The 22,569-nt window shown below is 55.2% G+C and overlaps 1 protein-coding gene across 1 annotated transcript; it reads left to right on the top strand.

Moving 5' to 3' along the window:
- The first annotated feature begins 5,735 nt into the window (after positions 1-5,735).
- Sult2b1 (sulfotransferase family 2B member 1) lies at positions 5,736-22,513 on the top strand. Its single transcript, XM_048791226.1, has 7 exons — positions 5,736-5,810; positions 9,382-9,679; positions 16,041-16,249; positions 17,928-18,208; positions 18,814-19,030; positions 20,559-20,850; positions 22,267-22,513. The coding sequence occupies exons 1-7, from the start codon at positions 5,736-5,738 to the stop codon at positions 22,488-22,490; spliced, it is 1,596 nt and encodes a 531-aa protein (XP_048647183.1). The 3' UTR covers positions 22,491-22,513.
- Positions 22,514-22,569: the final 56 nt, after the last annotated feature.

Raw genomic sequence — 22,569 nt, 5'->3', positions numbered from 1 at the left:
ACAGATTTAGGCCACGAGACCTTAGAAATGTTTTTTAAGCCAAGTGCAAGGGCACATGCTTGTAATCCCAGTGGCTCAGGAGGCTGAGGCAGGAGGATCAGGAGTTCAAAGTCGGCTTCGGCAACTTAGTGAGACCCTCAGCAACTCAGTGAGACCCTGTCTCTAAATAAAACACAACAAAGGGCTGGGGATGTGGCTCAGTGGTTAAGCACCCCTGGGTGCACTAGTACCAAAAAAAAAAAAAAAGCATGGATTTTTTTTTCTTGTCATTAAATAATACAATATAACAGCTATTTGCATTGTATTATGGTGTATTAAGTATCATGAGTCATCTAGAGATGGCTTAAAGTAAGGGGAGGCCACGACATGCCAACCCTATAATGTATTCTATAACAGACACCCAGAGATTTGGACGCCACATGGGGGTCCTGAAACTGACCCCCACGATGTCAAAGGTGACTGTATTCACAAACGTGGAAAATGTCAACATTATGCCAAGCAGAAAAACCCACATGCCAAAGGGTGCATTCATGTGATGACAGTCTAGAGGGTCCAGGCCAGGCAAACCCGGCCTCGGACAGAAAATCTCAGAACAGCAGACTCTGGGGGGGGGGCAGAGCAAGCCTCGGGGGGGCTGGCTGAGCACCCTGGTAGGGGCTGTATCACGGGAAGGCGCGGCCTTTCTAAAGTCCACTGCCATGCGAGCCGTTCTCCAAAGGCAATTGATTTTTAAAGAAGAGAAGTGGGGCGTCTGGCAGTTCTTGTTTAAGAGAATGAGTTGTAGCCGGATGTGGTAGCGCCCACCTGTGGTCCTGAAGCAGGAGGATCGTCACTGGAGGCCAGGAGCTCAAGGCCAGCCTGGGCCTTAAAAGAGAGAGAGAGAGGGAGGGAGAGAGAGAGAGAGGAGAGTTAAAATAGGGAAAAGAATGAGACGGCTACAGATGAATCTGCAACATTGTCATCAGAGATTCATTGAAAAATCAGCAAGTTGCAGAGTAGGTTTCATATTAACGTGGTTAGGGGGAGGGGAAGGAGGAAGAAATCAGAGCCAGAAAGTGTGAATGTGTGCGATCATGCATAGGTTACAATCCCAATCGGGGTCCTGCCTGGCTAGCGGGTGATGACCACGGAGGCTATTTGTGTGTGTGCGCGCGCATGCGCGTGTGCTGCAGCTGGAACCTGGCCCCATCCACGCTAACTTTGTGCTCTACCACTGAGCTGCACCCCCAGCCCTCAAGGAAGCTGAGTATCCCCCATGGTCACAAGTATGTGTAACATTCATAATCCTAGATGGCCAACAGATATGGGCAAGAATGCGTTTCCTAATTACATTTCCTAAACACAAGGACGAATGCACAGGTATCCATGCTAAGACGGGAGAAGCCACAGGTTCCTCTGCATCCCAGCCCCACACGGGCTCTCCTGGTCTTGTGGGTCAGGAGCCCACGCTCCGTCAACTTCAAGTCACCTCTGGTCCCACCAGGCAAGGATTGGGAGGGTGACCGCCTGGAGACTCCAGCCATTGTGTGCAGGATTAATCATTCAAGATGTGCAGTAAGGCAGGGAGAGGAAATCGAGGTTCTAGGGGAAACCTAGATCTATCCCTGCAGCACTTTTAAAGCTTCAGGTCAGAAAAGATCTCTGTGTGTATATCTTGCCAAATAAATGCCACCTCATAACCTTTTCTTTATTTTACTCTGTGGTGCTGGGGATGGAACCCAGGGCCTTGTGCATGCTAGGCAAGCACTCCCCCACTGAACCACATCCCCAGCCCTTTTTATTTTTAATTTTGAGACAGGGTCTCGCTAAGTTGCTGAGGCTGCCCTCCAACTTGTGATCCTCCTGCCTCAGCCTCCTAAGCAGCTGGGTTTACATTCAGCTGTTTATGAATTTCTTTTACAGAAATTATTACATACAATAAACTGCACAGATCTAAAGTCCACCAATTTTGATAATTATGTCGAGATGCGGCATCTCCTTGTGAATGGCTGGATGTCAATGTTTTCAGGGACCTTGGCTTCTCTACCCATTGCATTATTGCTTTTGGTTCCTATTGAAACAATGTTGCAATCATCATCTTGGTATCTGTTTCTCTGGGCACTTCCTTAAGGACACCTATGTATCCCATGTGTTACTGGGAGGTCATCTTTTGCTGGTTATTCTGCAGCAAGACCTGCCCTTCACAGGCTGGTCCTTCTAGGTGGAGCACAGTAGACAGGGAATCTCTGCTCCCTCCCAGCGCCTACTAGTGAACTTAGATTTAAACAAGGTCATAGATGCCGGGCGCTGAGGTGCACGCCTGTCAACCCAGCGGCTTGAGAGGCTGAGGCAGGAGGATTGCAAGTTCCAGGCCAGCCTGGGCAACTTGCCTCAAATTAAAGTTTGAAAAGAGCTGGGGATGTAGATCAGCGACAGAAGGCTTGCCTGGTATGTGTGAGACTCTGGGTTCAATCTGCCCTCTCCAAAAAACTAACACAAAGAAAATAGTCACTAAGTATTAAAACCATTGTCAGCAGACGGGATGCTGAGATGGGAAAGCACCGGCTGGGGTTGGGGATCCCTGCTTTATCCCAGGTGGTCCCAGAGGACCCCACCCTGAAGAGGGATGCTTTATTTCCATGCTGCTCAGTGACCCCAAGAGGTTATGCCCGGCTCGCTCAGCTGAGAGGGTTTTTTTCCCAAAGCATGAGTCATCCTGTTGAGGTGGAGCTGGGGACACTGGCCAGCCCATGGGGAGGTGGAAGGGCACCCCTGGCCAGGAGAACAGCAGGACAGTGGCAGGGCGTCAGGAGGCTGCACGGTCTATTCTGGCAGCTGGTGTCTGGATGCCGCTTGGGCTGGGAGCCCTGGCAGCCTCCCCAGGGACAGGCGAGCTGGCCACTGGCGTGAATCAGCAGGACAGCCCAAGAGGCCCGGGGCCGTCCTCAGGATCTTGGTCCCAGCCCCAGCCTCACACAGGCCCCCACATCCCAGAGGTGCCCCCGGTACCCCCTTCAGGTCTTCACCCAAACCTGGCCTCTTCAGAGGGGCCTCCCTGACTCCACCTATCTGAAATTGCAAGCTCTGGGGACTCTGAATGCTCCACAGCCCCCAGGGCTGTCACCTTCCAGGGACCACTCTAAATCATTACGTGTGACCTCCGGCAGGGGCTTTCATCTATTGTTCTGGCCGTTGCCTAGTGCCACTGCGTCTGGCACACTGCGACGACGGCCTGGGAAATATTTGTGAGATGAGCAAATGGACTTGCCTCCATTGCAGACAGAAAGGCCGGAAGCTGTCTTGGGGCACTAGACTGGGAGGTCCCTTGGAACAGATGCCCCTGTGTCACTCCCCACCCCCGTGACACCTCCTTCTATGGCTCCTTCTCCAAATGAAACCAGAGAGGGCGTGAGATTGCCACATGGCCGGTGGGGCTGTCATGCAGGTGGGGGTGGCTCGTCAGTACAGCCCTGGGTGGCCAGGAGGGACGCTGGCCTGCCAGACGTTTCATTGTAATAATGAGTGTTAAGTATTTATGCGAACGAGGCTCTGAGACATATAATTATACAGGCCAGGCGTGGTGGCACATGCCTGTCCTCCCAGCGACTCTGGAGGTTAAGGCAGGAGGATCAAAAGTTTGAGACCCGCCTTGGCAACTTCGCAAGGTCCTGTCTCAAAATAAAAAGATTAAGACTGGGGCTGTAGCTCAGTGATAGAGTATCCCTGGGCTCAATCCCCAGTCTCACAAATGGTAATTAAAAAATAATGATGATCACACAATAAAGTCAACCTTTGGGCTGGGGACAGTGGCTCAGGAGGCTGAGGAGGAGGAGGATCTCAAGTTCAGAGCCAGCCTCAGCAATTTAACAAAGCCCTAAGCAACTCAGTGAGACCCTGTCTCTAAATAAAACATTTTTAAAAAGGGCTGGGCATGTGGCTCAGTGGTCAAGCCTTCTGGGTTCAATCCCTAGTACAAAAAAAATCACAATGATTAATTTGAAAAAATGGACCTTTGGGGGGAAGTGTATCATTTTTATCGTTTTGATTCAGGTATGCACTTGACCAGAGCCAGGGACCAGAACTGATGGTCGCCCCAGGCAATGCCTCACCCCAGCAACGCCCCCCCCAGCTGCCCTTTGGGGAGAGACCCTTCCCATGGGGGCCCCCAACAGAGGAGCTCGTTCCCCTGTGCGGTTGTGCCTCTGAGATCCCTGGTTTATTTGTTTCCTGATGCTGTTGTAAGAATTTCCCAAAAACCAAATGGCTGACCACGTCCCAGGGCGTTCTCACAGGTCTGGAGGTCAAGTCCAGGAGAGTTTCCCAGGGCCGGAATCCACGCGCCACCACGGCTGTCCCTGCGCGGCTCCAGGGAGGATCCCGGCTTCCAGAGGCCAGCTGTTCCTGGCCTCGGCTGGAGGCCACTCCCTCCCTCGGCAGGGCCAGCCGCCACCTCTGGCCTCGGACTCCGGGCTTCCCATCTGCTCTCTCCTTGTGAGGACCGTTAGCACCCCACCCCATAACCCAGGGTCGCCTCCCCATCTCAAGATCCCTGACGCGATTCCTCAGCCAAGTCCCTGTTACCAGGCAATGGAACACACCCGGGGGTCTGGGGACGAGGGCGCGGGGCCCTGTGGGGACCACAGTCAAGGCGAGGAAGGGGCCCCTCTGGCCTCTGGGCCTCGGGTCCTTCCCCAGGGGGCGCCTGCAGTCTCCCCTCCGCCGCTGGGGGGCGCTGCGGGAACGGCGGTGCCTCTGGGGGTCCATGGACCCACTCAGGGCTCCCCCGAGTCCAGGTGGCCAGGAGCGTGCGAGCGTGTGACAGTGGGAACAGGTTTCCTGTTGTCTTGGATCAACCCCCAGGAGGCAGAAACTGCTTAAAAGCCTTGCTCCTATTGGGATATTTGACTGCGTCTATAAATATGTGTAAAATAAAGTGTGGAACAGAGGGAACCGCGCAGGTGACACCAGGCCGGGACTGCTGGCCATGGGGACTGAGGATAGCTGCTGCCACCTAACCAGCCCCTGCCCCTGCCCGGAGGAGCGCCCAGGAGGAGCCCGGGAAGAGGCCCAGGCAGACACCCCTGGCACTAAGCTGTTTAGGGTGTGCATTTGGGGACACCCGCTGGGGCTCCAATCCCGGTCTGCTCTCTGCTGCTGTGTGATGTTAGCCAGGAACAGAGAGGCTGAGAGAATAGAGGCGTTTAGGTCTCGCAGGCGGTGGGCGCAGGCGCAGGCAGCATCTCTTATTCCTTCAACAGCCTCCTCTGGGCCGGGCTCTGTGGGCAGAGAAGGCCGACCCGAGGAAAACGAGTGCTTAACAAGCCCTGGGCTGGTGCGGTCGCGGGCAGGGAAGTGGGCAGGGGGCTGCCTAGGCACCGGGTCGCTGTCTCTGTTCAGAAAATAAAATGCTCCAAGGTCCAAAGCTCCTTGAGCATCTGTACAAAGCCACAGTGGAAAATTCCACCCCCCCCCCCACCTCTCAGGACAAGTCCAAATCCATTGCATAAAATGACCTCCCGGCTATGCATACAAAGGTGCACGTGACCCAGGGGAATTTCGAATTTTGTGTGTAGGCTTGGATCCCATCCCAACAGCTCTCGTTACAGTGCAGATGCAAATACTTCAAAATCCAAAGAAAAAGTCTGAATCTGGATCTCCTCAGAAAGCAACGCGTGGGTGCACCTGCAGTCAGGGTGGTCAGGGAGCCTCGCGGACAGGGGCAACAGCAGAGCAAAGGCTTGAAACTAGCGGGGTGAATGGAAGGAAAAGGGGACAATGAGTGCAAAGGCCCTGTGGCCGGCCTGTGCCTGAAGTGTGGGATGAACGGCGAGGTGTGGCTGCAGCCATGAGCTGGCGACAGGGCAGCTAGCGGGGAGGCAGCGAAGCCTTTGCTTCTGTTTGTGTGACATGGAGACTCAGGAGGGTTTGCGGGGAGGACGCAGGTTCTAACCAGAACCTCTGGCTGCCTTGGGGGGAGAATTGACTGGGGGTCTGGGGCGGAAACGGAGAGACTGGGCCGGAGGTGGGCCCCGCACTCTGCACTCTGCGCTGGCATGGGGGGGGGTGCACATAAGGAAAGGGCTGGGAAAGGCGCCGCCCACGGCCAAGGGGCCCTGCGGGCTGGGTCTGGTTCTGGGTTTTGCTTTGGAGATGGGGGCCTCTCTGTGTCGCCAGGCTGGCCTCCTACTCCTGGGCTCAAGTGAGCCTCCTGCCTTGGCCTCCCCAGTAGCCAGGACCACTCCCTGGCTGTGCTCTGCTAACCCTTTTTGTTTTATTTTGAGCCAGGTTCTCACTTAGGTGCCGAGGCTGGCCTTGAACTGGCAGTCCTTCTGCCTCGGCCTCCCTAGCCATTGGGATCACAGTGCGCCACTGTGCCCAGCTCTGCTCGGGTCTTGCTGTGTGGCGTTGGCTGATTGCTAGCCCTCCCTGAACCTGCATCTCTGCTCCTCTGTGGCACAGAAACCCGTGTATCAGCCCAGTTTCACCCCATTGGTGCCAGGACAATTATTGACTCAGGTGCTGGTTGCCTGAGCTCAGCAGGTAGGCGCGGTGGAGAGGTGTGGACGCCAGTGGCCTGAGATTTGGGAGCTCTTCCCCGCCCACACACCCAGGGCTGAGAGCCACAGGGACAGACAGAGACGTGAGAGCCCTCGGGCCCCTTCGCCTGCCCCGGGGGAGCCCCTGCCTTCACTCATTCATTCAAACCTGGCGAAGGCCCCGGGTCCGGCCCTGTGGGTCCCCCCTGGAGTCCAGGGGGCTGCGGCTCATATGGAAGTGGGGGGTAGGGCAGACCCCCAGAGGTTCGTTTCCTAGTGTTGATCAGGAGCTCAGAGCTTAAGAGACACCAGCCGCCTAGATCCTCAGCAGGGTCAAGACCTGACAGCAGAGGTCACCGCCATCCTCGGGGAAACTGAGACTCCAGTTGTCACCGAGAAGGCAGGAGAGACGGGCCTCGACGAGGCGCTTAGCTGCCCATCTGCCTGGGAACCATGGCTTGGCCCCACCCACGGGGCTGCATCGGCCTGGCCACTGGTGACATCACTGCTCCACTCCCCACGCTCAACCTGGGGGCTGACTGATGACATCAGGGACCAACAATGACCGCTTCCTGAATGCAAGCCAGGAGTCAGGCCTTATTCTAACCATTTGTCCCCTCCTGCCATCCTTATTTTTTAAAATTTAGGAAACTTTGATGCCGTGCTTAGTCCATGCCAGGTCCAGTCTGAAGCCTTTCACAGGCTTGTAATGACCCTGTGAGGTGACCACTATTGTTATTCCCATCATATGAATCAAAAAGCAGGCACAGAGAGGTTAGGTGACTTGCTCAAAGCCACACAACTGGCGGGAGATGGAGTTCAGACCCACACAGTCTGCACTGGGGTGAATGCCACCAACCAATACACTTTGCTTCTTCTCTTATCCCCGCTGTAGCTGTGGGGAAACTGAGGCACAGGGAGATTTTTTTTTGAGCATCTGGCCGCAGCTCAGTTAGAAAATGGCAAACCCGGAGGCTCAGCCTGCAGGATCCAGCTCCAGAACCACGTTGATGCCTGGGCCCCAACCCTGGGGGTGACCAGCGTACCCCCATCCCTCAGCCTTCTGCCAGCAAACCGCGCCCCCCCACTTCCCGAGCCCCTCAGACACTGCTGTTTGGAAACCCTGGCTGAGCTGGGCACCCCAGGGCCCCCGCGAGGCCTCCTGTGACCCCCGCCTGGTGCCAGGTCTCAGCAGGCCCTTCCCTCTGGTGGAGCCTCTGAGCCCCGGAGGCCTTGGGCAGGAAGGCGGGAGCCCCCAGGTGCCTTGGTTTCCTCATCCACCAACTGGACAGGTGTGGAGGGGCTAGCAGAAAGGGCCTCCGAAACCAGCGCTTTGACCTCACTGGAGCGTGAACCATTGTCAGCCCCTTTTTATTTCAGCAGAAGAAGTTTCTTCCCTGATATTTCATTCACTCGTTCGCTCGCTGAATATTTTTCTAAAGGGAACCTCACAGGGGGGTAGTGTCACCAAGTCTCAGCCCACAGCGCAGTGAATTTGCAACGTGGGTGGAGGGGCCCTCAGCCGCCTGTTCCCTGTGCCCCAGCAAGGAGCACGGCCCTCCCGCCTCCGCCGCCAAAGATGGCCTTTTCCCCATTCTGAATTTTTTGTAGTTGGACCCCTGCAGTGTGGAGTCCGGTGTGTTGTGTCCCTGGTGTGGCATTATGTTCCCGAGTCTCATCTGTGCCGCAGAACCAAACCCTCTTTACATCACAGATATTTGAGACTGTCTTCTTGACTGTTCTGAAATAAAATTCAAAGACAATGTGCTGTAGTCCCCCTTCTGTGCTGCCCCACCTTCTCTGGTTTTAGTTACCCTGGGTCAACTTTGGTCCAAACATAGTAAATGGAAGATTCCAGATGTTAACAGTTCATAAGTTTTAAGTTATACACCCTTCTCTGCACCATGATGAAATTTCTCGCTGTCCTGATCCCATCCCGCCTGAGACATGAATCATCTTTTTGTCCAGTGTTTCCACTCTGTATATGGTACCTGCCCGTTACTCATGGTTATCAGATCACCTGCCGCTGTACAGCCATTCTTGTATGCAGAGTTTGGTACTATCTGAAGTTTCAGGCAGTGGGGGTCTTGGAAGTCCCCTACAGACTGCTGCCTACAGATAAGGGGGGAATACTGTAATCTATTTACACACGTGAATTTTTAAGGTTCAATATATCATCCTATGTGTGCTGTAAAGGGAGATGCATCGAAGGAAACACAGTGTGGTGGGAAGACTGGGCCAGTCCTGGGTTTGTGGGGCCTGAATCTTAATCCATGTCAAGAGCAACCCTGAAAAAATAAATAAGAATCGCTTCCTATGACTGCATCTTTAGGTAGGTGGAATGTTTATTGCAAATGAGAAAAGAAATCACAGTGAAGTATTTCCTTTTGGAAGCCAACAGATTCCCATAAATATCCCAGAAAAATCACAGACAGACTCCTGGCTATACCCACTTCACACCACGGGCTCGAGGTCCTTGCACGAGGAGTGTGGTGATCTGGCTTCTGTCCCTCGTCTTCCTGTCCCTCACCCCACAGTCAAGAAGCACCACACCAGCCAGTTCACGGGGGCCTTGCTGTGCACAGAGGAGGGAGAGCCCTGCTCAGCTGCGCCTTCCCCAGCCCCATCACCGCCCCTCTCCAGAGGCTCCGACACCTGGGGAGGGCCAGGCTGACAGGACTGTGGACTGACTAGTTGCCCTTAAAACTTCTCCCTTTGGCCACTTTGGCTGCTTGAACCTGTCGCATGGGGGGCTGGGAAAGCAGCACAGGTCACTTTATTCTCACGTTGTGCCTGTTGTGCTGGAGCAGGGGCGAGCTGGGTGCCTGCCTCCGGAAGCCTCCGCCCCACTCTGCAGGCTGTGTAGAGCACTCTGTGTCCCGCCCGCTGTGTGGCTTTGAGCAAGCCACACTCCCTCTCTGTGCCTGGCTTTCTTCACCCATACCGAGGGAGTGATACTCGTCAGGACACCATAGGGCTGCTGCTCTGCCTGGTGACCGCCGTCTCCCTCTCCTCCCACAGCCAGACCGTCTCGGGCGAATACTTCAGATACAAGGGCATCCTCTTCCCCGTGGGCCTCTACTCCCCGGAGAGCATCAGCCAGGCCGAGAACACCTCCAATGTGCACGACGACGACATCTTCATCATCACCTACCCCAAGTCAGGTACCTGTGGGGCTGGGGCTGGGCCAGGGGAGCAGGCGGGAAGGGACCCAGGATGCCGGGTCCCCCAGGGGGACAGGGAAAGAGCCACCCGGATGAATCTGGCCTCTGCACTTCCAGTCCCCTGCGGAAGCAGCCTTCCGAGACACCACAGGCGGGCTCCCTCCCCGGGGTAGGCTTCCCCCCTGCTAAAATCAGGCTCCCTCTGTACCTTGACCTTCATAGCATTGATTACTACCAGCTACTACATCTTTTTGGGGGGGGCAGGGGAGTACCAGGAACTGAATCCAGTAAGCCACATCCCCAGCCTCGTTTTATATTTTATTTCAGGGTCTCACTGAGTCTCTGAGGCTGGCCTTGAACTTTCGATCCTCCTACCTCAGCCTCCCGAGCCTCTGGGATTACAGGCATGCGCCACCACCCCTGGCTCAATTAAAAAAAAAAAAAATTATTGATTAGTCTCTGGTTTCTCCACTTTGTCTGTCTGTCTGTCTTTTTGATACTGGGGATTGAGCCTCAGAGGTGCTTTACCAGTGAGCCAAAAATCCCGGCCTTTTATATTGTTTTATTTTGAGATACGGCCTTGCTAAATTGCTGAGGCTAGCCTTGAACTTGAAATCCTCCTGTCCCAGCCTCCTGAGTCTCTGGGATCACAGGTGTGTGCCAGCAAGCACAGTTCAGTTTTTCTGGAGCGGTGCTCGAGTCTGAGTCTCTAAAATGACAGGGTTGACTACTATTTTCAGAATACTTTGAGAATTTTCATGATGTAACTTCACCCTTTTAAACATAAAGCCCCCTCTCCTTCCCCATGTCACTTCCTTTTTTTCTTATTGTGGTTCTAGGGCTGAAACCAGGGCCTTGCACAAAGCGCCCTGCTCAAACCCAGGACGTGCTCACCACCGGGCTGCCACCTCGGCCCCAGCACGGGGTTCTGAGTGCGCGTGTGGAGCAATTCTGAAATACAGTCCACTCTCCATGCGACTCGCCCACTGAGCGCACACCGCGCGGGCTTTGGCAGTCACAGAGCTGAGCCTCCACCCCACAGTCCATCTTAGAATATTTCCATCACTCCATCGAGAAATCCTGGGCCCCGGAGCCCGGGCCTCCCCAGGCACCCGCCCTTCCCCAGGCCCAGCACCCAGAGCCCACTCCCTGTCTCCAGGACTGGCCTGTTCCAGGCGTTCCCTGTGTGGGGACTCATGTAATGAGTAGCTTTGGTGTCTGGCTTCTGTCACTCACGTCGTGACATCCACAGGTGCTTCGTCCCCCTCTCATGATAGTGACACTCCATGGCGTGCGCAGGCCATGTTGTGAGTGGATGCCCATCAGCTGAGGGGCCTATCGGTTCTTTCCACTCTGGCTGCTGTGGATAATGCCCCCGTGGTCATCTGCGCACAGATCTTATGTGGACGTGTTTTCAGTTCTGTGGAGTTCTGGGATTGGACGGACACAACCTTCATATAACTATCAGCACAACGACAGAGGCTGGCCCAGTGGCCCACGCCTGCAATCCCAGCAGCTCGGGAGGCTGAGGCAGGAGGATGGCAAGTTCAAGCCCAGCCTCAGCAATTTAGCTAGACCCTGTCTCAAAATAAAAAATTAAAAGGGTTGGGGATGTGGCTCAGTGATTGAGCACCCTGGCCCCCGCCCCCCCCAAAAAAAGAAAAAGATACAGAAGAATACACCCAACTGCCCACATCCCTTGTAGCCTTTGGTCATTAACTCCTCCCTCCACCCTACCCCCTGGCAACCAGTGATCACCTTGTACCCTATGGTCTTGCCCTTTCTTAAATGTCACCTAGATGGAGGCACGTGGCATGCAGCTTTTGAGACGAAGGACAGACTTATTCCACTCACCATGATGCACTTTGGGTTGTTAGAGTGGTGCTGAGGCCGCAGGTTACGGGCTGCTTTTGGGCTGTAGGGACGGGGCTCGGCCTGTCTGGGGTCGGTTCCTCCAGGGTGAATAGGAGACAGCTTCTAGGAAGCTTTGTGGACAGGTCTGTGCATGGAATATGTTTCCACTTATCTTGGGTAAATACTCAGATGAGCGATTGCTGGCTCTGTGGCCCCCGTGTGTTGAGCTTTATAAGAAGCCACCAGGCTGCCGGGTGCCACTTGGCAAGGCCCTAAGAACTCGGTGAGCCCCTGTCCCAAAATAAAACAGAGAAAAAGGCTGGGGATGTGGCTCAGTGGTTAGGCACCCCTGGGTTCAATCCCTGCTACCAAAATAACCCAAAAAAAACCAGCGGACGGTTCTCCCCAGTGGCTTTGCCACTTTGCCTGCTCACCAGCAATGGCACCGGGTCCCCTGCTCTGCATCCTGCCAGCTCACCACCACCAGGTGGTTTCCAGCGGTTTGATAGGTGCCGACTGATGTTCGATTGTGGCTTTGATTCGCTTTTCCCCTGATGTCAGCACTGTCTGGCCATCCTCTGTCCTCCGTGGTACAGGGTCTGTTCCAGTCTTTCCTCCTCTTAGTGGGCTGTTTGTTTTCTCATCGTTGAGTTTCGAGACATTTCTTTTACAGTCCATGGGGGAACCCTTGATCAGATACGCGTCTTGAAGCCTCCTCCTGGCTGCGGCTGTCTGAGCGCTCTCTTATCAGAGCATAAGAGCAGAGATTCTTCATCTGGATGAGATCCAATTAGTCACTTTGTCCTTTTACATATCATGCTTTTGTCGTATCTAAGAAATCTTTGCTTAACCTATGACCACAAAGATGTCTTCTGTTTCTTCTTCTAGAAATTTTACAGGTTTAAATTGCACATTTAAATCTGTGATCCATTTTGAGCTGGATGTTATCCGTGGTATTAGGTAGAGATCAAGGTTCTTTGTGTATGGATGTCCAGATATTTTGTGTTTATTTTTTTTTAATAGATTTAAAATGGATTAACTTCTCCTCAGTCCTGTCACGTGTAGATAACATCACATTCACTTTTTCTTTTGAGATAGTTCTGGGGATCGGACCCAGTGCCTCACACATGCTGGGCAAATGCTCTACAACCACAATACATCCCCAGCCCATCCTCTTTAAAAAAAAAAACAAAGAAAGAAAGAAAAGAAAGAAATTTCTCAAAGTCGTGGAGGTTGGCCTCAGACTTGCAATCTTCCTGCCTCGGCCTCCCAAGTTGCTGGGATTATATTATGCCCGACCCCAGCTGTTTTTTGTTTTTTTTTTCTTTAACAGTTCCGCAGTGTTTCACGACACTGACATACAATCATTCTTGTTTAACCATTTGCTTACTGATTAACACTTAGTAATTTTTTATCTTTTCCTTTTATTTGTTTATTTGGTACTGGGGACTGAACCCAGAGGTACTCTACCACTGAGCCACACCCCAGCCTGAGCACATTTTAGTTTTGTTTTTTTTAAACTATTCATATTTCCTTTTCTAGAATGATCTCTGGTACCCGCGCCCCCCCCCCCCATTGAACTCTTGGTCTTTCATTGTTTCATAGGAGCTCTTTATATATTAGTGAACTTAATTCTTCACGGAGACTGAATTATAAATATGTTCCCCAGTTGTTTTTTTTTTTTACTTTCATCATAATTTTTCTATGCATATCTTTAAAATCATGTATCAAGTTGACTTCCTAATTTAGGATCTCTTTGGATTTATGGCTCATCATTATGATCATGATCACAGGGTTTTTGTTTCTTTGTGTTTTAAGACAAGGTCTCACTCTGTTATCCAGGCTGGCCTGGAACTCCTGGGCTCAAGGGATCCTCCTGCCTCAGCCTCCTGAGCAGCTAGCTGGGAGGGATGACAGGCTCCACCACCGTGCCTGGCTGATTGTGGTTTCAATGTGGTGGACCACAGTCATCAGGATCACGGGTGGAGGCTTGGATCTTTTTTGGTGCTTTAAGGTCACAGCAACACTCCATGATGAAACACTTGTCCCTTGGTTATTCCTACCTTAGAAAATGTGGGGAAAGTTCTAGAATATCTCTAAGCCCTTACTTTCCCCATCTCTAGTTTCTTTATTTTCCCCTATAATGACAACAGGACTTATGTGTATCAGTTAGGGTATATGTTAAGCTGCTGTAACAAAGAGACCCCAAGAAATAACCAGGATTTTCTCCCCGATAACAGTTCAGGTAGGTGGGCATTTGAGCAGGCAAGTAACTCCATTCCAAGAAGTCAGAAAGGCTTAGAATGTCCTTCTAGCTTGGTGGCTTCTAAAATGGTGTCGTCCTCTTTGGCAACACCACTTCCAGAGTCCTGTCGGCAAAGGGAAAAGGGAAGAAAAAAGGGGAAAGGGTATGGAGGACAAGCAGCTCCTCTTAAAGGCAGGGCCCAGAAAGTGCTGTCCCCTCTACTCACAGCTCATAGGCCAGAGCTTAGTCACGTGACCACACCCAGCTGCAAAGGATTCTGGGGGCTGTAGTTTCTGGGTGAATGCCAGAGTGCTCAATGAACCTTAAATATTCTGATACTATCACCAGGAGGGGAAAATGAACTGTGAAGACACTTGGCATCAACTAAACCATCTCACAAGGGTGCATCAGTCAGCCGCAGACAGGAGACTGAAACCACACAGTCATTTCGACAGGAGAGGCTTAATGCAAAGAAGGATTTAAGGGCCATTGGGGTGGCTTTTTAGAAATTCAGAAGTATTGGCAAGGATGTGGAAAAATTGGTTGGAGCCTGGTGCACTGTTAGTGGGAGGATAAAATGGTACAGCCACTATGGAAAACGCTCTGGTGCTTCCTAAAAAGAAAAATTAAACATAGAATTATCATATAGTCCACAAGGTCACTTTTTGATATATACTCCAAAAAAAGAAAAAAAAAATCGGAGGGCAGGGACTCAAGTAGATATTGGCATGTCGATGTTCAGGGCCACATCATTCAGAATGACCAGAAAGTGGAAACAGCCCAATGTCCATCATTCAGCCTTTAAAGAAGAGGAAGATCCTGGTACATGCTATAACTCACATGAACCTTCAGACGCTGTGCCAAGAAGCCAGACACACGGGTCCACTCATAGAGGCCCTTGGGATGGTCACATTCCAGGGTGGGTGCCAGGGGGTGAGGGACCGTGGGAGGTGGGAGTGGGTTGAGAGTCCAGAGTTTCCATTCTGCACATGACAGCTGTGGCGGTGGCCTAACGGTTGCCCAGTGGTGTGATTTTACTTCACGCCACTGTACAGCTAACCTTAAAAAGGTTCGATGGTAAATTTGCATTATTCAGAGGTAGACTTAGCCCCTGTAACAGGGGCTTCCACTACAAAAGGCTAGAGACTCAGAAGGACTCGGGAACAGCTAATGCAGCAAGCAGCCACTGCTTCCAGGGCTGGTCTAAGCCCCAGTGAATCTGGAAGAGGGACTCCCCCTCCCCCAGCTAAGATTCGACTTTCACCGGAGCTGACATTTCCTGGGGGAGGAGACAAGTGTCACTGGGCTGGTGGCTGGTGACCACAAGATAAGATCTGTGAATCCACAAGATCCTTGAGAGGAGCCGGTGAGGACCCGTGGGCGGTTGCTGCGTTCCTCCAGCGCCCTCTACTGGCAAAGCCGGGCCCAGCCAGCTGGGAGGGCAAGGGGTTCCCAGGGTCCAGCTCCAACATCACCCGCCAGCGCTTGGAGAGGCAGCAGACCACACGCGGATGATGGTCGCAGGGGTGGTGGTTAGAATCCCAGTCAGTGGAACCCTAATCATAGGCTGTTGTGGGCAGGAGTATAATTGTTCATTGCTCTGCCCTGGTCTCCTGCCCTCTGAGCCCATCTGCACCCCACTGATGGGGGGCTGCCTATACCTAGGGTCCTGGGGCTCAAAACAAGACAGCGGAATAAGCAGACCTTATACCCAGGCACCATGGACTCAATTCCAACTTAAAGGGGGGATTTGCTGCTCTGCCACCAAAGCCTAGGTATGTCAGTGGCTGAACCCCATAATTTATTTCTTGTTCTTGCAAACCCCAGAGCCGTCAGGTGGATGGGGGGAGGGAAATCCACGCTGCCATGGCCATCTGGCGCCTGCCATCCCTGGAGTCTCTGTGACCAGCCAGCAGAGAGTTGGTGTTTTGGGGCCAGGCCTGGAAATGGCTGCAGAGGTGGCTGCCACCTACTTGTCCCTGGCAAGACAGTCACATGGCCCCACACAGAGACCAGAAAATACAGCCCCAGCAGGAAAGTGGACCGGGACTGGGCAGCCAGAGGCCATCTGTGCCACATGGCACTGCCCAGCCCCACCACCTGGAACCAGTGGCTTTGATTCTTCTGAGGCCGGGTTTCCTGCTCTGAGGATGAGGCCGCTCAACCCGGCTCTTCCCACGGTGGCAGAGCACTCCGTCGACCTTGTTGCCATGACCCTGACGGTGTCCCACCCCTGACTGCGCTGCCCATCTCCCCCAACAGGCACCACTTGGATGATCGAGATCCTCAGCTTGATCCTGAAGAACGGGGACCCCTCCTGGATCCGCTCGGTGCCCATCTGGGAGCGCGCGCCCTGGTGTGAGACCATCATAAGCGCCTTCACCCTCCAGGACCAGACGAGCCCCCGCCTGCTGAGCTCCCACCTCCCCATCCAGCTCTTTCCCAAGGCCTTCTTCAGCACCAAGGCCAAGGTGGGGGGGGTGGGATGGGGGGGGCAGGAAGAGGGAGCATGATCAGCAGATCCATTCAGCACCTGTGTGTTGAGCACCTACTGTGTGTGGGGCTCTGACCTGGCACAGTAGTAAACAGACATCAGGAACTCTGACAGAGGGGAGAGCCGGCACAAAGGCCCTGCGGTGAGGGGGGTGTGTCTGGAAACAAGTGGATGAGGGGAAGGGGTGGAGATGAGGTCAGCGGCCATGTGAGGGCCCTGAGGATTTAGGAGGGTGGTGATCAGGCCTGGGCTAGCTGGCGCCCCCTGGCTGCCAGGTGGGGGGACACCGTCAGGGCTAGGGCAGAAGCAGGGAGGCAGAGAGGAAGCAGCCCTGGTGGTTCTGGTGCCGGTGGGAGGTGACAACTGGACCAGGGTGGTGGCCTTGAGGTGAAGGAAAGGGACTGGGCTGGAGGTGTGTTTGAGGAGGGAAGGACGAGGCTGTGCTGACAGATGAGTCAAGGTGACAGCTGAGCCGTGATGATACTGCCCCCTGCTGGGCCAGGAGGGAGGTGGGCTCTGCTGGGCGACCCTGGTCCAGGCCTAACCTGGTCTAGGCCAGGACTGCAAGGGGCAAGGAGGTGCACAGATCTGACACGTCTGTGTGGGACCCCTCGGTACCATCCTCCCTCAGCCTCCCTGAGCCTTGGTTCCAGCCCCTGTGCGGCTACCAAACCTGCAGCTGCCGAAGTCCCTTTATATAGAAGGGCATTGCGTTTGCACATGACCTGGGCACTTTAAATCATCTCCCCCCGCCCCACGTGCAAGGCAAGCGTTATGACAGACAGCCGTCATCCTACTGTGCAGCTTAGGGAATAACGAGGGAAAAGCCTGCCCACGTCTAGAACCGACAGGCCCTTTCCTGAATGTTATGCGGGCAAAGATCCTTATTAAGTGAGAAACTCCAAGGCCTTCCAGGTTACCTCCTGGACCCGGGGGCAAGTTCCAGATCTTTCTTTGGGCAAAGTGAACCGTCTACTACACAGGGCCAGGTGGGTGTCCCGGGATGCACCCACCTGACATCAGAAGTCACACTGGTCTCCATCTAGGGGACCTGGGATTTCTTTCTTGGCATCCACCCCTGATGCCTGTGTCAGTCCCTGAGTGCTTCTGTGGACTCTAAATAAAATACTAAAAAGGGCCGGGGATGTGGCTCAGAGGTCAAGTGGCCCTGAGTTAATCTCCAGTATCAAAAAAAAGAGCAGCAGGTTGTCAGGCTTCAGACGCCAGCCCAGGCGGCTCTGTGCTGGGGCTCCGGGAGCCAGAGGGGGCAGTAAGCAAGGAGAGCAGGGCTCCAGGCGTAGAAAGAGGGTCCAGGGGAGGCTGGAAGGCCAAGGAAGGGGCTGGGGCCCCGCTATGGGAACGGAAAAGGGGGCCAGCTTTGTCTCCTGGTCCATGCCCCCTGCCCTGAGCACCCCCGTCCTGAATCCTGCACCTTCTCTCTCCACCTCTTTTCTCTGAGGCCAAACTGTCCCTCCAGCTGGCCCAGAAACAGCTCCTCCCTGTCCCTGGTTGGAAGGAGCGCTCCCATCTCCTGGGGAGTCTGCCCCGCATCCTTCCTGCCGTAGGGTCACAAGGGGGGCTGGCGGGCAGCAGCCTTGGGTCTGGGGTTCTGCCTTTGTGTGACGTCTGTCCCTGTCCTGGCCATCCGCGTGCAGGTGATCTACCTAAGCAGGAACCCCCGGGACGTGGTGGTCTCCTTCTACCATTACTCCAAGATCGCCAGGCAACTGAAGGACCCTGGCACACCTGACCAGTTCCTGGAGAACTTCCTCAAGGGCGAAGGTGAGCCCTGGGTGGAGCAGGGGACCCAGACGGAAGAGGATAAGGAAGAAAGGGACCTTACAGAGTGGGGGGGGGGAGGCCAGGAAGTGAGGCAAGGAGACGGAGGGACGGACAGACAGGAGGGACACAGGCAGATGGTCAAGGGCCGCCCATGGTGGGGAGCTGGGGAGGAGTGGGCTAGAGGCAGATGCAGTGAACTTGGCAGATGCAGGAGGGTGTCCACTCTGGCATTGTGGCGGGGGGGGGCTNCCGGGAGGACTGCACCTCGTCTCTGAGCTGGGGGGAGAGGGCGAATGCGATCAAGGGGAGTTGTGTGGAGCCTGAGGACCGGCAGAGGACACAGTGGAGGAACAGCCTGGGGGACACACTGGGATCCCAGCTGGACCCCTCCGAGGGCCCTGGGGCAGGCACAGGTCAAGGGGCGCCTTGCCTGGTGCACTCAGGGGTGGCTCCCAGGGGCCAGGCAGGGTGGTGGCTATGGCTCTGGCCAGCTATCAGACAGATGCTGGGCTTCCAGAACAATCCGCAGCCAACAAGCCCAAGCCCAACCATTCAAGGTTCCTTTTTTCTTTTTTTTCTCTGACACTGGGGATGGAACCCGGGGTACTCTACCACTGAGCCACATCCCCGTCCCTTTTTCAAATTATTTTATTCTTAGAATGGGTCTCCCTACGTTGCTGAGGCTGGCTTTGAACTCGCCATCCTCCTGCCTCGGCCTCCTGAGCCTCCGGCCTGTTCCGCTCCGGGTCCCTGCCCCAGCCTGCGCTTTCCCGGGTGCGCGCTCCACATGCTCCCGGTGGACTCCTTCCTGCTGCGCTCTTTGCAGGGGAAGGGTCTGGACTCTGGGGTGTCCCACAAAGTTGAAGTCCCCTTGAAACTCTCAGCTCAGGCAGGGCTGGAGCTGGGGGCCGAGTGGCGCAGCTCCCTGGCTCCATCCCAGCACCCAAGCCAGCAGCAGCAGCAGGAGCAGAAACATGTCGGGGCCCAGAAGTCTCACCCTTAAAATGGGGTGAAAAGAATGACTCACAGCTAGGGCACGGGGATTCCTGCACCGGGGCACTGTGACCACTGATCAGGTCCAGCCTCGTGAGCACCGCGTGGACAGCGGTGGACAGCGGTGGAGAGGGCAGACCTGACCGGGGAAACAGAGCGAATGTCTGCCACTTGGTGCTGAATCCCAAGGTGACGGCACTTAATCCCCCACAGCAGGGACCAGCCAGGCTACCTGCCTCTGATGCAGCTTCCCGTGGTTGCCCCACGCGGCCATCCCCCTCCTCTCCGGGGAGCAAACGGGGAGTTAAGAACTTGAGAGAGCTCACCGAGGCGCACAGCCCTCCCCCAGGCTCCCTCCGTAATTTCTTTTTTCCATCCGGGTAAATGTCTTTTGATGGAACAGGGGAGGGTGGAAGATGCGGCCACCGTGAGCACGTTCCCTTGTCCCCGGGTGGGTGAACCTTTTCCATCAAGCTTTGTTCTCCAAACCAAAGGTAGGCCAGAGAGCCTAGCAGAACTTCTGGGCCACCCCAAGGCGGAGGCTGAGCCCACAGGTTGGCACTCCTGGGACACAGCAGTGGTTCAAGCAGACAGAGGGATGGAGGGTCAGAAAGAGAGGTGACCTGGAAGAGCAGGGCAGTCCAGCTGCAGAGCCACCTGGAGGCAGGCCGCGCAGGGCGCTGAGTATCACAGAAGGCAGTGGGGCAGAGTGGCCTGTGAGCTTCAGACCTGAGTCTGAGCTTCTCCCTGGCTGTGTGGCCTTAGACAATTGTCTTCCCCTCTCTGAGCCTTCATTTACTAACCAGATGATACTTGCAAAGCTGATAACAGGATCAGAAAATGCACATGAGGGGTTTGGACCAGAGCTTGGTGTATACTAGGTGCTCATTCTGCAGTGATTTCAATGATCACTGTCCCAAGGAAGGTGATACTCAGAATGCATCAATGACAGAGGACATTCTGACAGCCCAGTGCCAGGTCTGGAGGGAGGAAAGTATAGGAGGGAAAGTTCTGGAAGGACAGGGTGGGAGGCCTTGGGAGGAGCTGAGACCAGGCCACTTTGTCCTGGAAGGGCAGGCCTGGGGACCAGGACCCTGTCCTGGGGCACTGGGGAGCCGTGGGAAAGCTGGGAGGAGAGGGGCAGCAGTGTATGTGGAATGGGGACGAGGCTGGGGGCAGGGAGGCCGGGGAGGAGGCTGGGGCAGGACAGCAGAGGCAGAGGGCAGGAGGGACAGGCTGATGACAGGGGTGTAGGGTGAGGGGGACGGCGGGGTGTGACCAGGCCTGGGAGTCTAGCCCTGTGGCTGGGACACGGAGGGCGCTCCCAAGGGGGGCCCAGAGGAGCTGACCAGGAGCTGCCTGCTTCTGACCCCAGGGAGAATGGGCTCCAAAAGGCCCTGAGCTGACTTCTGACCCGCTGTGACCTCAGGTGCACCCAGCCCCCATTCAGAACCTTCCAAACTGTGAGGCCCAACCCCTTGGCCTCGCCTTGGACAGAGGTGGGAAAATAGGCAGGGACAGGAGGCATCCGGCCACTCAGAGCCAGGACCTGGCATCCAGCCCCCTGGATGCGGTGCCCTCCCACTGCTGACCCCTCCCCACCCACTCTCCGCCGCTCCCAGGACCTCCAAGGCTCCGTACAGTGCATCTGTGAGTTCCTGGGCCGGCCGCTGGACGAGGAGGCCCTGAGCTCTGTGGTGGCACACTCGACCTTCGGTGCCATGAAGGCCAATTCCATGTCCAACTACACGCTGCTGCCCACCAGCCTGCTGGACCACCGCCAAGGGGCCTTCCTCCGGAAAGGTGAGGGAGCTCTGGGCTCCGGGATTCAGGCCCCACCAGGCCACCAGATCGCTGTGTGATTTGGGCCAGTTCCTTAGCCTCTCTGGGCCTCAGTTTTCCCAGCTGGAGTGTAGGGGTGAACAGGGTCACTAAGAACCCAGGATTGACTTCACTCACAGAGCTCAGTATAGAGCCTGGCACATGAGTCTCTGCTCTGAGTCTCTCTCTCCTCTCCAGGGAACAGGACCCCATGGGCACCGATCCAGGCTGCCAACCAGGCCAAGGCCCCACAGATCCTCCTTGGCATTAAGAAGAAATACCCCAGTGTCGGATTACAGAGCAGGGGTAGAAGCAGTTAGTCCTGCTCTAACCAACTGACACAGGCCACAAACAGCACACACCTGTTCTCAGCTTACACTTCTGGGGGTCAGAGATCCAAAATCAGTCTGCCTGGGTAACATCAGGCCAAAAGGACCAGAAATCTTCTGAAGACTTCACAGGAGAATCTTTTTGGTTTCTCACTAACCTACATTCCCAGCATCTGGCCTCCTCCTGCATCTTCAAAGCCAGCAGCCGAGCACCCTCGGTCCTCCAGCCTCCCTCATTTAAGGTCCCTTGTGCTGCACACCCCGTGATTCCAATGGCTGGTGCTAGAGGATTGTAAATTTGAGGCCAGCCTCAGCAATTTAGTGAGGCTCTAAGCAATTTATAGAGATCTTGTCTCAAAATTTAAAAATAGAGGGCTGGGGCTGTAGCTTTGGGGTAAAGTGCCCCTGGGTTCAATTCCCAGTACAAGGGGGAAAAGAAAGCATTCCTTGTGGTGACATTGGGCTCACCCAGATAATCTAGAACCATCTCCCGACTCAAGACCCTTCATCACATCTTCCAAGTTCCCTTTGACATGCAGAGTTACATATTCACAGATCCAAGTTGGGTTGGAGGCACCTGGGGGCCCGGCTAGGGCCGGATAGGGCCTCTCTACAAGCTACTGTGATGGGAATGACATGGGCCCCAGGATTCCAGTGCCCGGCTGATCACCCATGACCACATAGGAAACCGGAGGCTCAGGGGGTGGCGGAGCCCTGGGGCTGCCAGGAGGCCCCAGACACCTAACCGGGTTTCCGCAGGGGAGGGGCCCAGTCATCACCCAGCAACAAGAGTTAGGGACAGGACAGAGGAGGCCACCAGACTGTAAGAGAGGTGCTCGACAGAGGCAAAGGGTCAGGGGGCGAAGTGGGGTGCCAGGGGAGGGAGGAGGTGAGGGCTCAGAGCCCTGCAGGTGACAGACCATGTAGGAGTCCCCCATCCTAGGTAAAGGGGGCGACAGGTCGTTGGGGAGGTGGAGGGTGCTGTGAAGGAAGATGCTGGAATGTTAGGGGTGAGGGGAGGACGCCCCAGCGGCTCCTCACCCGCGGTCCCTCCCTCCATCCCCTCCAGGGGTCTGCGGGGACTGGAAGAACCACTTCACGGTGGCGCAGAGCGAGGCTTTCGACCGCGTGTACCGGGAGCAGATGCGCGGAGTGCAGGCCTTTCCCTGGGACGAGGCCCCAGAGGAGAGCAGCCCGGACCCCGAGCCCCAGCCCAAGCCGGAGACTGAGCCCCAGCCTGAGCCCGAGCCGGATCCCAGCCCCGTCCAGGCCTCGGATCCCGCCCACCCGTGACCCCGAATAAACACGTCGCTCCAGCCCGGCTCCTTGATGCGCGCGAGGGCGAGGGCGGCAGGGGGCGCGCGAGGGCGCT

This window comes from Marmota marmota, unplaced genomic scaffold, assembly GCF_001458135.2.
Source record: "Marmota marmota marmota unplaced genomic scaffold, marMar, whole genome shotgun sequence".
Classification (NCBI taxonomy): Eukaryota; Metazoa; Chordata; class Mammalia; order Rodentia; family Sciuridae; genus Marmota; species Marmota marmota.
The sequence above is the reverse complement of the archived record's forward strand: the minus strand, read 5'-3'. Positions and strand labels throughout refer to the sequence as shown.

Excerpts from the sequence above, each read along its gene's own strand:
- Sult2b1 (XM_048791226.1), top strand. The coding sequence starts at position 5,736 with ATGGAAGGAAAAGGGGACAATGAGTGCAAAGGCCCTGTGGCCGGCCTG. Across the intron at positions 5,811-9,381 it reads AGTGTGGGATGAACGGCGAG|AGCACTCTGTGTCCCGCCCG; the intron begins GTGTGGCTGCAG and ends CAGGCTGTGTAG. Across the intron at positions 9,680-16,040 it reads CATCACCTACCCCAAGTCAG|GCACCACTTGGATGATCGAG; the intron begins GTACCTGTGGGG and ends CTCCCCCAACAG.